Below are 13,183 nucleotides of genomic sequence, written 5' to 3'. Positions count from 1 at the left end.
GCTGTTGTCTGTTGTCGTCTGTCTGTGGGGCGTGACAAGGCTGGAGAAAAACACACAAGCCAGAGGGGAATGGTGCCCCTCCTTAAGTAATTGATCCACTAGTCTCCCTGTGCCCCCCCCCTTTCTGAAGGTGCCCTATTCTTTGATCCCATCGTAAGAGCCTGGCTGCTGGATCCGGCCAAGGGACTACCTAGTTCAGCATCCGGCACTCAGTGGCCAACAAAATGCCCATTACGGGAAGCCTGCAAAGAGGACCTGAGCAAAGCAACAACTCTCTCTACTTGTGACTCCCAGCAACTGATATTCAGGGGCATACTGTCTCCACAGCTGTGGAGGGAGAAAATAAGGAAATAGCTATTGAAAACCTTATCCTCCATTAATTTTTCTCTTTTTTAAAAAAGCCATCCATGTTGGTGGCCATCACAACACTTAATTTTTTTATTTATAATAAATATTTATAGGACGCTCCTCCCATACAATCTCTGGGCAGTGTACAGCAAAATTTACAAGTGCCAAAAGCATGAAATACCATGGAAAGAATACAGAACGATCCTAAAAATGATTGGCTCATCTTGGAAAAGGTTTAGACAACTGAACAGGCCTGTCGGGTCAAAGTCTTCAAGAGCCAGCTGGAGTTGGCAGGCAGGATACCTGCCGGATCTCTGCTGGAAGAGTATCCTACAGCATGGAACCGGCGGCGCCAAATGTCCAGGTAGAGTTCCTTCCTTACCCTTTCTTGCGTTTCCAGATCATATAGCATAGGGATGGGTAACTTCAGGCCTGGAGAACCAAATGCGGCCTCTCTCTCTGGCCCTTGGAATTTTCCCTTGGCCACGCCCCTTACTCATCCTGCTTTTACAACCTCATTGAGTGTTTTCCCTGCCTGGAAAGTTTCCTAGAACTGTGATAATGCCTCTCACTTGCCTGGATAGAGAGAGGTGTTTGTGCACCTGTAGAAATTCCTAGCTTTTTACAAATCTCATCCATTATCCCTGGATAATGAATGCTGTGTGAAAAGTACACTTTCCCACCTAACCCTCTCGAAGTTCAGATGGGGGGGGGGGGAATTTACCTCCTAATAATTGAGGCTAAGAATCTAGCGAAGATGGGATAGCACCACTTTGCCTCTCACCCACTTGAAGCATCAGGCAATCGATGCTAGGTCAGGAATGGCTCTTTTGAAAGCTACCCTGTTTAAAAGAACATCCTGCAAATTAAATTAAAAATAAAAACCTAGCAGGGGCCTAGCCAACATGGTGCCCTCCAGATGTCAGTGGACCGCAACTCCCATCAGCCGTAGGCAACATGGCCAATCAGTAGGGATAATGGGAGTTGTAGTCCAACTATCGGTAGGCAGAACATTGGCTACCCCTCTGGGACTAAGCACGTCAGGGAGAGAGCAAGAAGAGCTGGAGCCTTCCCCCACACTCCTGCTGCTGTGCTAGGTTTCTACTTGCAAGGAGTTGTAGGGTTTTTAAAAATAAATATAGAAGTGCATTCATAAAATGGCATTCCCCACCTGCAGTCTCAAATACGGCAGTTGATGCTGTGACCTCAGGACTCTGCAACCTCATTCCATTGCACGTTTAAATTAATAGATCCACTCTGCATTTTAGAGGGGGAGAGACGAGGAGGAGGAGGAGATCCGCACAATTTGACTGACACTCCTTAGCCACATTCAACAACTTGTATTTATTGACACACACATGCAAAATAACAACCAAGTATATCTTCAAAACATCTCCTTCCCCAACAGAAAAATAAGGGCTTTACCCTTCCACAGGAACAAGTCCCCACACCCCACCTCCAAGGCTTGTTTCTTGGAGCTCCAAACCAGCTCACGTCTCTTCTTCACTCAGCAACATATTGGGAATGCCTTTAGTGATAGGGAACTCGCGCCCCGTATCTGGACATTTCAGCACACCTTCCATCACCTCCACCTGCGCAACAGGAAATATGAAACAACAGGTAAAGGGAACTGTAGGGGATTGAAAACGGGGGGAAAAGAGGGAGGGAGATATCACAGTGCCAAAACCCCCAAATCTGCTAGATTATTCCCAGAAACAGAGGCAAGTGGTCACATCCTCTCTGCATGACGAGAGGTTCCTATGGGTTTGGGGGGAGCAGCAGGCAAAGAGGTCCTCTTACCTCCATCAGGACGTGATGCACTTTTCGGAGGAAATCCTCGTTGCTCTCAAAGTTAGGTATGGGCTCGGAGGGCAAGTCTGACCGCTGACCCAACTGGAAAGGGGTGCAGAATATAACCGTGTGATTTTCACAACCTTCCATTATTCAGGGGCCAGTTATCTCTCAACCACCAGATGCTGGAAACTTTACCCTTCATGGTGGCATCCCAAGATGGGATGGTCCCAGTCCCCTGTGATCCACTAGATAAGAGAGGGGGAATGTTTCTGGGTTCCGTGGACAGCCTTCACTGGCTGCAAGGTATCCATTGGTTTCTTCACCTTATTCTCAACCAGCTAGGTGACATACCTCAGGGGTTCCAAAACTGGCCTGTGAGCTTCCCTGAGGGGTCTGCGGCACGTCCGTGTTAAACATTCATACGGAACTTTTTCATCACCTTTTTATGGCTGCTTTTATTTCTTATATTGTATTTCACTGAATTCCATGGAATGCAAATCATAATACAATAAAATAAATGTAAGAAATAAAAGAAAAATACAATTAAAAACCTTACGGCGTATAGGACAGCACATTGCAATTACTACAACAGGCAGAGGACTCAGTAAGTGGTTTGCCAAGACCACCAGCAATTTTTGGTCAAGGAAAACAAATAGTAATTGATTGTGGGGGGGGGAAGAGACTGCATCTCTAATGGCTCTAGCCTGCCTCCCCACCCCACAACACCCACAACCAATTACTCACACTCTCAGCTGCCTCTACCAAGGCTCCCCATTCCACCTTAGGTATCATCCGTGCAGTGAACTCTGGGTTGAAATCAACATTGTTCATCTTCACTTCCGTTGCCTGTTGGAAGAAAACAGGAGATGGAAAAGCAGCTTGATACACAGAACAAGGGATCAAACCTTTCTTTCCTTGCCCTCCTATGCCTGTTTACCTGGGAATCAGCCCACTGAGCTCAGTGGCTATATAGATCCTACATATCTATTATTAGTATCAGCGTTATTGGTACCTCTAAGAGGTACATTCTAATTAGCCAACAAAAAGTGGTGTGTGTGTGACAGAGAGAATCTGTGCTCGACCATGAAGCTCACTGGGTGATCTTGGGCCAGTCACTGCCTCTCAGCCTAACCTACCTCACAGGGTTGTTGTGAGGAAAAAATCAGGAGGGGGAGAACCACGTACGCTCCTTGGAAGAAAAGTGGGATATAAATGTAATAATAAATAAGGCCCACATGTTTTATCTTCCCCCATGCTATAATGGAGAATAGGCGTGGTCTAAGGAAATCCCCGTTACCTGGATACGAAGGGGGAATCCTCCACCGGGCCGCACTCCCCGCACGTGGGAGGTGAGCATGTTGTGAGTTAAGAGCTTCATGTTTACAGGACACCGGTCATCAAACAACGGGACAGGACATGTGGGACGCGTTTGTGTATCTGTTTCGGCCAACTTCCGGTTTTGTTAAAATGCACGTTCTTCCCGCTCACTTCCGGCGATGTTGTTTTAGCTCACTTCCGGAGACATGCGTAATGGTTATTCCCCACGTGTAGGAAACCTGAACTTCCTTTTCCCGAAGGGCGACAGTTCCAGGTAATTTTTGTTCCCAACCACGTGGGGTTTGGGTGCGGCTGGGGTGTTTTGTTTTCTGTTCCAAAGATAGTTTGCAAATGTGTAAATAGACACATTGCTAAGTTTTTGCGAACAACGCAAACGGTATGCAAAAAAAAGGTCGTAAAATGCCCATCATACTACCGGTATGCAAATAAATTCAAGTGGAGAGGATCTGGTTTCTTAGGTAGTTTAAAAGGCAATCGTTTGAAATTTGCTTCCAAGGAAGCCATGCAAGCGCCACCCTACGCATGTAAATCCCACTGTCTAGTAATCTTCCTGCTCTAAGCAGTTTTGCAGACTGTAAATCCCATTGAATCCAGTGGGACATAACTCCCTAGGTCCTACTAAAATCACTGAGACTTACTTCTGAGCAAAGCTTGGGCTGTGTGTCCGCGTAGGACTGGAGCCCTACTCCCAAGTAAGCATGCACAGGGTTGCTGCGTGTGCACGCTCGCGCAGTAGTGAGTCCGCTGAAATCAAAGGGCCTCACTCCACGAAAAGGTGCATACGACTGCAACCTGTTGCAACCCGAGGCTGCGCACATTGACTCAAACGTAGGTCCTACTGAGCTTAAGAAGGCTTACTCCCGAGTAACATACGTGCAGAGGGTTGCAGCTTGAGCCTAGGCATGCTTGCGAGAGTATACATCCCACAGAGTCCAATACTTTATTCACGTAAATAGAATTTCATCCCCTCTTAAAAAAACATCCCCAAAAGATCACATCTTGCATATATAGGCTGCAACCCTATGCACGCTTATCTGCGAGTAAGCCCCATTGAAATGTATGGGACTAATTTATTTTTGTCTAGCACTGGGACTGTGGCTATACTATACAAAGCACACACACACCCCAGAATCCTGGGAACTGTAGTTTATTCAGGGTCTGGGAATTGTAGCTCGGGGGAGGATAAACTACAGTTCCCAGGATTCTTGGGGGGGAGGGAATGTGTTTGAAATGTGTGTTGCGTATTGTGAGAGCTCTGAAGCATGCAAATGAGATGCAGATTTGCCCACTAGTCCCCCCCTTGTGGCGTAATTGGAGAGAGAGAGAGAAAGTCAAGGGGCTTTGCGCAATTTACAGGTGGAGGCGGAGGAGAGCTTCAAAGGCCGCGGGTTGCCATGGCAGCTGTCACACCCGCGATTTCCACGGCAACGGGGTGGAAAGGGGCGGGGGCGCTGGGCTTGCTGAGCCGTCGCTGCTGGGGCGCAAGTTCAGGTGCCCCACTTGCACGAGCCGCGGTCCCCCAGCGGCGGGCCTTCGGATCCCGAGCGCCGGCCATGGCGGCCCTCAAGGTGAGACCGGGGGGGGGAGAGAAGGGCCCTCTTCTGCACGTCCTTCCAGCCCCAGGGCGCAAGGGCAGCCCCCTAGATAGGGAGGACAGGCCGCTCCCCTGCCCCATAGCGCGCCAGCTGCGGAAGGCCTATTGCAAAGGAACAGCTCCAGCCCTAGAGAATACCAGCCTGGGGCCCAAGCAGTAGGTCGTCTCCCCACACGCACACAAACGCCTTCGCGAAAGAGGACAGACTGTTTCTCAGCCCCATAGCGCGCCAGCTTTGGGGTGTAAGCAGTAAGACGTTTTTGAAGAGCCCCCGCCCCCACGTTGTTGTTATTGTATGCCTTCAAGTTGATTACGACTTATAGCGACCCTATGAATCAGCCCCACAGATCTGTGTGATAAACCCCACTCCCATGCAAAAGAGCAGCCCCTTAGAGGATAGGACACTCCTCTGCCCCATGGCACGCCCGCTCTGGAAGCCCCATAGCGAAAGAACAGCTCCAGCCCCATAGGAAAGCAGTTCAGGGCCAGTGCAATAGAAAGCCCCCCTTCCCCCTTGTGAAAGAGGAAGGCTGTTTCCCAGCCCCATAGCCCACCAGCTCCGGTGTCTATGCAGTAGAAAGATTTTGCAGAAGAGACCTCCTGAGCCCCAGAACCTGCCCAAAAAGAACAGCCCCAGCCCCATAGAATATCACTCCAGGGTCTGTGCGATAGCTGGGGCCACCCCCTCTTCTCTCTCTCTTTCTTCCCTCCCGCCCCCCTTCCTTGAACTTAGGCTGAGCGTTGCCCATCCATGCTCTGGAGCCTCAAAGACCACCCTCCTTCCCATAAAGCAGGGGTGGGGAACCTTTTTCAGCCCAAGGGCCACATTCTCTTGGGGACAACTTTCTGAGGGCCGAATGCCACTGGTGGGCAAGGCTGGGGCACAAGTAGTTACGACTCATGCAAACCTCTCTGTTCTCCATCCAGTCAAGCTAAGAGGAATGGTCCGAGTTCAAGGACACGTTCCTGCCAGACCCAAAGGTTGGGGGTCTGAAGCAGGGCCAGTGAGGGGTGTGGGGCAGGAGACAGTTCCGAGGGCCAGATAGACAGGCCTGGAGGGCCGCATTTGGCCCTGCGCCTAAGGTTCCCCACCCCTGCCTTAGAATTCAACTCTAAATGAAAGGTTTTCAGAAGGACAAATAAATCTTTGTGTGCGTGTGTTGACACAGGCCATCAAATGGGTGGGGGAAGCCAAAAACAGTCTAATGGGGACTGATCATGCTCCATGGGCAAGGAATGCTAACTCTTGGAGGGGAGGGGAGAAATGAAAACCTGGGGAATGGAATGGCGTCTCTGGAAAAGGGCACGACTGACTGGCTGGCTAGCAACTTGAGCGGTGGTCGACACTGCAAGATTTTGTTGAAGTTCCTACTCGTAGCACTGAAAGCTGAGGGCAGGGGACAGCGGCAGAGTCGGGCTGTTGCTTTCTCACTCTGCTTGTGGGTTTCTCAGAAGCATCTGTTTGGCATCTGTGGGAGGCAAGATTAGTTAAATAGACATTTGGATGTCCAAACTGCCACATAGCTGGGCGCAGATTGCAGAGCGTTCTTTAGGGATGTGGTGAGCTGGGGTGTAATCATCTGGGGTCTTGGGGGGCCTTGGACTCCTTGCTTTTTTGAGTCCCAGCATCCTACGATCCAATCAGCATGAAAGGGGAGTGTGTTAGCTGCTGCGAAGGGTCTTCCAATGTGCTTCCTTGTCCTTTCCTGCTGATTGGAGCCAATCAGAGTGAAAGGAGGTGAGTCAGCCATTGAGAAGACTCTTCTCAGTAGCTAACATTCTCCCCCCTTCATACTGATTGGGACATCTGTTGTTGTGGGAGCAGGCATTAACAAAGATCTCATTTTAAACCCAGTGGCAAAAGGGGAGGAGGGGCATACAGTGCAGTCATAAAGGGACCCAGAACTTCTGAATTTGCCCCTACAGTGCCGGTGGTGAGAGAGGGAGAATGTCTGGAAGCTTAAGTTTTTGTGGAGGGGGGTGCAAAGGACACCTCTCTCCTTTCCTCCATGTGGCCAGTTGACCCAGCATGAATTAAAGTGCGTGGGGGGAAACCTCAAGCCCTGGACCCAACTGCAGCCCTCTTCTCTACATGGTCCCTGGGACTCTTTTTCCAGGCCGCCCAACTCCCCCCCCCCCCAGACTGGTCTTGCCTTGCCTGCTCTGTGAGTGGTTTTCCTGGCTGGAATGTGCCCTCAGACACCGCCCTGAGAGCTTTCTGCTATAGGGCGGTCTAGAAATGTAATTAAATAAATAAATAAATAAATAATGCTTCTTGCTTGCCTACACAATTATTTTGAATTGATTACATTTCTACCCCACCTTTCCTCCAAGGAGCTCAAGGTGGCATACATGGTTCTTCTGACACTCCATCTTATCCTCACAACAACCCTGTGAGGTAGGTTAGGCTGAGAGAGACAGGGACTGGCCCAAGGCCACCCAGTGAGTTTTGTGGCTGAGTGGGGATATGAGCCCTGGTCTTCCAGGCCCTGGACCAGTGCTCTTTTAACCACTACCTACAGAAACCTCTGTGGTGTTTTTTGCATGACCAGAATGTAGCTTACTGTTCAAAAAGCAAGAGTCACATCCATCCCTCTGCCCATTTTTTACCTCTGGCCCTGCCCACCACTGGGACGCGGCCCTTGGAAGGTTCCCCATGAGGCCCATGGCCTGAAAAAAGTCTCCCCCACCCTGAATTTTTCAAAACCTTTTTATTTTTCATTTTTCAAATACAACAATAACAATAAGAACCAGAAGAATTAACAGAAAATAAAGTATAGTAATGTGTGCAGCTGAACTGAAGGGCGGGAGAGTTCTCAGGGCTTTACCCATCCTTTCCTCCTTTGACAGGTTGGAGACAAGCTACCCAGCGTGGAGGTCTACGAGGGTGACCCTGGCACCAAGGTGAATGTGTCGAGTCTCTTCAAGGGCAAGAAGGGCATCCTTTTTGGGGTGCCAGGTGCATTCACCCCAGGTTGTTCAAAAGTGAGTAAGCAGGCTACCCATCCCTGACTTATGTGATGCTTCCCTTCCTGTTTCCCGGTTCCCTTTGTGGCTCGCCCCATAAATGTGTCTAATCATCTGTTCTCTTTCTACTTCCCCTCCCCATCTCCCCCAACACAGACCCACCTCCCAGGTTACGTGGAAAAGGCAGGACAACTTAAGGGGAAGGGAGTGGAGATCATCGCCTGCTTGTCTGTCAATGATGTCTTTGTCATGAATGAGTGGGGAAAGGCTCACCAAGCTGAGGGAAAGGTGAGTTATGGGTGAATCGCTCTTTTAAAAATCAAAATCAAGTTTCTAGTCCTTGTGGTCATATGAACATATGAAGAGCCTTGCTGAATCAGGCTAAAGGCCCATCTGGTCCAGGGGACTGTTCTTACAGTGGCCAACTAGATGCTTCTTATGGGAAGCCCAGGGCTGTAGTCATCCAGGGTCACAGGGGGGCATAGACCACTTCCTTTTTTGGGAGCAGGGTCCCAGCCAGGTCCCTTTGTATGAGCCAGTAAGCATGAAAGGTGAGCATGTTAGCCAGTGAGAAGAGTTCTTGTCCTTTCATGCTGATTGGAGCCAATCAGAGTGAAAGGAGGTTAATCAGCCGCTGAGAAGACTCTTCTCAGTAGCGAACACAGACTCCCCTTTCATGCTGATTGGCCTCTAGGGACGGAGACGACACGGAGAACAAGGGACATGGGGGAAAGAGGGCATGGTTCTGAGGGGGCGTGGTGTGGCCATCATGAAGGGACTGTGCACTTCTGATTTTGCCACAACATTACCGGGGAAGCCTGCAAGAAGGACGCATCCCAAAGGTCATACGTGGCACCTTCTGCCCCCTCCCTTTAGAGCAGCCTTCCCCATTCAGGTGGTGTCCAGATGTTTTGGGTTAAAACGCCCATCATCCTTGAGGAAGGGGGACGGCTGCAGGCAGAGTCATCTACACGCAGAAGGTCCCAGGGTCAGTCTCCCAACAATCCCTCCAGGTAGGCCTGTAGCCCTGGAGAGACACTGCAAGTCAAAGCAGATGGCACTGAGCTGGGTGGACCAGTGGCCTGACTCGGCCCAAGGCAGCTTCCTTGGGTCCTCAGTGTTTTACAGGAAGGGCCATCTCCCACTTGCAGAGCGTCTGCTTTGCATGCTGAAGGTCCCGGGTTCTGTCCTGACCTCCACTGGTAGAGCTCCCATCTGAAACCCTGTAGAGCTCCTGGCAGTCAGTGTAGACAGTACTGAGCTGAATGGACACCAGAGGCAACTTTCTGTCTTCTTCTGGGTTAGTTGCTGGAGGGAGCTGGATTCATAGCTGGCGCTATATCCAGACACTTCAGCCGTTGCAGTTTTTTGTTTTAACGGAACCTAAGAAGTGGCCTTATACTGATTCAGACCGTTGGTCCATCTAGCTCAGTACTGTCTACACTGACCGGCAGCCGCTGTCCAGGTGTTTCAGGCAGGGGTCTCTCCCAGTCCTACCTGGAGATGCCGTTGGGGACTGAACCTGGGACCTTTCTGCTTGCAAAGTGGGTGCTCTAACCACTGAGCCACTGCCCTTCCCTGAGGCTCCCCATGCAGGGAAATGAGCAAAAGTGAGTCGAGGCTTGCCGCTTCCACCCAAATCCTACTGGAATTGGCGTCAGTAGGCTTGGCTGGATAGAGTTCAGGAGTGAGAGGGTGCCGTGCAAACCCAAACAAGAGGAAAGGCAGGCCCCACAGGGCTGCAGCGGCCTTGATTCTCCCGGGCCCTGCCTGCCCCCCTCTCTCCAAATAGCCAAAGGCTCCTCATTCAGCAAAAGGCCTCTTCTGAATCCAAGGGCTGGGTATGGATGACCTTGGGGAGTGGAAGGGAGAGGAGGACAAAACAACGTGCAGGGCCAGAGGGAATACTTTCCACACTCAAAGCGGCGGAGCAAGGTGGTTTCCTGCATGCGAGCTGAGCTACCTGGAAGACATCCTGAGAGGCAGAGGCGGCTCTGAAAGAGGATGGGGGAAATTCAATGGAGGACACAGCGTCGGTGGCTACCAGCCAGGGTGGCTACGTTCTCCCACCATGGTAGGAGGCAGGATGGGGGTCGCAAGTGGGGAGAGTTGCTGTTTCAGGGGGTTTTCCTGTCCCCTACCAATTTTCCTAGAAAAAAGAATGGGGGGGCAGGGGAAACTTTCCCCCAATTTCCCCCCCCCCCAGCCTTCACCTCTCTAGTTCTGCTTCTGCCCTTCTCAAATATTTTTGTCTGGCTAGAATGTGTCCTTGAACTGGTAATATCTCCTGGCTGTCTGGATGGAGGATAGGGAGGGGTGTGTGAGTATGCGTAGCCTCCTGTACAACAGTAAAATTTACTTCCATTGCTCCACCCACTTTTGCCTCTGGCCCTGCCCACCCCTGGCATGTGGCCCCCAAAACATTACCCAGATGGTGGCCCTGAGGCTGCAAAAGGTTCCCCACTATAGCACAACAAAGGCAGGACCAAAAAGCAAACCCCGGAATATTTATGTTATAAAAACGTATAGGATTTCAGCAGGAAGTGACTGGACACACACTGATGGCAAACGGCGCAGTCTGTTGGCTCCAAAACTCTTGCGAGTGCAAACAGTATTGAAAGCGGGATTGCATGTCACCTTCCCAAGATCATCATGAGTACAAGCGTTCGTGAATACACTACAGAGAGGATGTCTGGCGGGGACTGTTCTTTTCCACAGCATGGCTGCTCCAACGTAAAAGTTGGCGCTCTCTCCCAGCTGCTTTAAAGTTAAAAGTCAGAAGAGCTGATCACAGGTTTTCTATATTCAGACATGACTTGGCCCCCAGCTCCTTGACATTTAGGAAAACGCTGGCTGACAGGCCCAGACGGATGCACAGAGATCTTTCCCTTCCTTTCTCTGTTTTTTGAAAAATTATTTTCCAATTAATTTGGCATTAGGTCTCCTTGCTTCATAAATATGGAAGGGAGAGCATGGCTGAGTGTTGGGAGAGGCCTACCTCGAGGGGGTGGGGCGGCACCAGGATCCTGTCTAGAGCCAAGCCCAAGTAATCCCCTGCTCTGTTTCCAGAAGTGGTTTCTGCCCTGCCCTCCAGGCACTTTTGTACTGGTAAGACTACCTTGCGTAACTCCAGGAACGGCTGTTTGTTTCCTTACGCAACAGGAGCTTTGCAACAGAGAGTGTTCCTTTTAACATAAAGAATTGCCTTGCAGGATCAGACCAAAGTTCACCTATTCTAGGCCCTCATAAAAGAGAAGGGCCACAGCTCACTGCGTTGAGCATCTGTTCTGCAAGCAGAAGGTCCCAGGCTCAGTCCCTGGCCTCTCCAGGTAGGAGTGCCTGAAATCCTGGAGAGCCGCTGCCAGTCAGTGCAGACAATACTGAGCTAGATGGACTGCTGGTCTGACTTAGCATAAATAAGGTAGCTTCCTATGTTCCTATTTAATACAGTCCTTTATTCAGAACCATGAGGACTAGAATCTTGCTTTACTGTCAGGGAAGGGCCATCGCTCCGCTTTAAAGCACCCACTTTGCATACAGAAGGTCCCAGTTTCAATCCCTGACGTCTCTAGGGGGGGCTGGGAGAGAGCCTCCCTTTCTGAAATCCTGGAGAGCTACTGCCAGTCAGTGCAGGCTTGACATGCATGGGGTCTAAATAGTGATAGTTTCTTTGAACTTATTTTTTTCCTGTCCTCCTCAGGTGCGGATGTTGGCTGATCCGACGGGAGCCTTTGGGAAGGTACTGAAATCTCTTATTGGGTATGCAGTTAGGCTTTCTGTCTCCCTTACTCCCACAAAACATATATCTAGAATCTCAGTCAAAGGATCTTGAGCAGCAGAGCTGAGAAAGTCCCTTCCCTGCCTGACTCTGGAGAGCAGCTTCATACTTCCATACTGTATCAGACCACATCCACACCATGCGTTTATTCCACTATTATTCCACTTTAAACAGTCATGGCTTCTCCCAAAGAATCCTGGGAACTGTAATTTGAGAAGTGTGCTGAGAGTTGTTAGGAGACCCCCTCTTCCCCTTACAGATCTACAATTCCCAGAGTTCCCTCTGAAGAGGGTCTGATAATTAAACCACTCCGGGAATTGTAATTCTTTTAAGTTCCCTTCCAATTCTTTTCCTCCCCCTGCAGGCCACAAACCTTTTGCTGGACAAGGAGCCCCTCCGGGAGCTGTTTGGGACCCAGCGATCCAAACGGTAAGCAGAACCGACATTGGAATGGGGGGTGGGGCAGAACTTCAAGTCCTGGGTGGCGGAGGGGTGGAAGAGATAGGAGGCACCCTCCACCCCTCTCTCCAAATTGCTGTGCACACCTTCTCTTACTTTTCGAATCTAAAATATTCATTTTTTAAAATGCTGATAAACTTTAAATACGATTTACATGAAAACTAAAATATAAAATCAATTTTACAACCATTTATGCTTGCAAAAATCGCATATTAAAAATTGCAAACCAACATTACATGCCTGGGTAGCCTTGCTGAAATGAAAAAAAAAAAAAGTTTTAGCAGGCACAGAAAACAATACAGCAAAGGCACCTGCCTAATATCAATGAGCAGGGAGTTCCAAAGTGTAGGGACCTGTAGCCCTCTAGGTGTTGCTGGGCTCCAACTCCCATCATCCCTGATCATTGGCTGGGGCTGATGGGAGTTGGAGTCCAACAACATGTGGAGGGCCAAAGGTTCCCACATCGCTGTTCTAAATAGGAGAACAACAAGAGCTCCTTCCTTATCCATCTGTACAAAAGCCTCCTGCCTCTGTCTCCCCCCCACACCCTTTTGCAGGTTCTCCATGGTGGTTGAGGATAGTGTGGTGAAGGCCTTAAACATAGAAGAAGACGGGACAGGCCTCACCTGCAGTTTGGCCAACAACATTGTATCTCAGCTCTGAGCCCCGGACACCTGGGTCCCTCAAGGCCTCATCTCCTGAGGCCTGGCGACATGACACGCACGCCCCACCACTTTGCGGAAGGGATGGTGGGCGGATTTTCCCTTCCAGCATCTAGGTCTGGATTTGACCTGCGCGTGAGCAGGGATGTACTCTGCGTAGTTGCTTTTTAATCCTTTCTCTGTCGGCTCGGTTGTCTAGGGTGTAATTGCCTGAAATAAAATTATGCTGCATTTGTCTGTTGA

At 50.0% G+C, this 13,183-nt stretch overlaps 2 protein-coding genes across 3 annotated transcripts; one reads left to right on the top strand and one right to left on the bottom strand.

The window, feature by feature from the left end:
• Positions 1 to 1,673: 1,673 nt before the first annotated feature.
• On the bottom strand, positions 1,674 to 4,313 carry TRMT112 (tRNA methyltransferase activator subunit 11-2). 2 transcript variants are annotated; one of them, XM_061606773.1, is made up of 4 exons: positions 4,119 to 4,313; positions 2,887 to 2,988; positions 2,149 to 2,241; positions 1,674 to 1,940 (listed from the first exon to the last, which is right to left on the bottom strand). In XM_061606773.1, exons 1-4 carry the CDS (start codon positions 4,296 to 4,298, stop codon positions 1,839 to 1,841), a joined length of 477 nt encoding a protein of 158 aa, XP_061462757.1. In that variant the 5' UTR covers positions 4,299 to 4,313; the 3' UTR covers positions 1,674 to 1,838. The 2 variants fall into 2 exon arrangements, with proteins under 2 accessions (XP_061462757.1, XP_061462758.1); XM_061606774.1 differs by lacking the exon at positions 4,119 to 4,313 and adding an exon at positions 3,440 to 3,662.
• A 476-nt stretch (positions 4,314 to 4,789) lies between these two features.
• PRDX5 (peroxiredoxin 5) lies at positions 4,790 to 13,183 on the top strand. Its single transcript, XM_061606771.1, has 6 exons — positions 4,790 to 5,048; positions 7,925 to 8,059; positions 8,198 to 8,329; positions 11,742 to 11,780; positions 12,184 to 12,248; positions 12,836 to 13,183. Exons 1-6 carry the CDS (start codon positions 4,875 to 4,877, stop codon positions 12,939 to 12,941), a joined length of 651 nt encoding a protein of 216 aa, XP_061462755.1. The 5' UTR covers positions 4,790 to 4,874; the 3' UTR covers positions 12,942 to 13,183.

This window comes from Rhineura floridana, chromosome 22 (assembly GCF_030035675.1).
Source record: "Rhineura floridana isolate rRhiFlo1 chromosome 22, rRhiFlo1.hap2, whole genome shotgun sequence".
Classification (NCBI taxonomy): domain Eukaryota; kingdom Metazoa; phylum Chordata; class Lepidosauria; order Squamata; family Rhineuridae; genus Rhineura; species Rhineura floridana.
The sequence above is the reverse complement of the archived record's forward strand: the minus strand, read 5'-3'. Positions and strand labels throughout refer to the sequence as shown.

Bases quoted from the DNA above. Each gene is read 5' to 3' on its own strand.
- TRMT112 (XM_061606773.1), bottom strand. From the start codon at position 4,298: ATGTGCGCAGCCTCGGGTTGCAACAGGTTGCAGTCGTATGCACCTTTT. The intron at 2,989-4,118 runs GTAAGTCTCAGT...TTCTTCCAACAG, and splicing joins AGCCCAAGCTTTGCTCAGAA to GCAACGGAAGTGAAGATGAA. The intron at 1,941-2,148 runs GTAAGAGGACCT...CCTGTTGCGCAG, and splicing joins TGCATCACGTCCTGATGGAG to GTGGAGGTGATGGAAGGTGT.
- PRDX5 (XM_061606771.1), top strand. From the start codon at position 4,875: ATGGCAGCTGTCACACCCGCGATTTCCACGGCAACGGGGTGGAAAGGG. The intron at 5,049-7,924 runs GTGAGACCGGGG...CTCCTTTGACAG, and splicing joins CGGCCATGGCGGCCCTCAAG to GTTGGAGACAAGCTACCCAG. The intron at 8,330-11,741 runs GTGAGTTATGGG...TGTCCTCCTCAG, and splicing joins CTCACCAAGCTGAGGGAAAG to GTGCGGATGTTGGCTGATCC.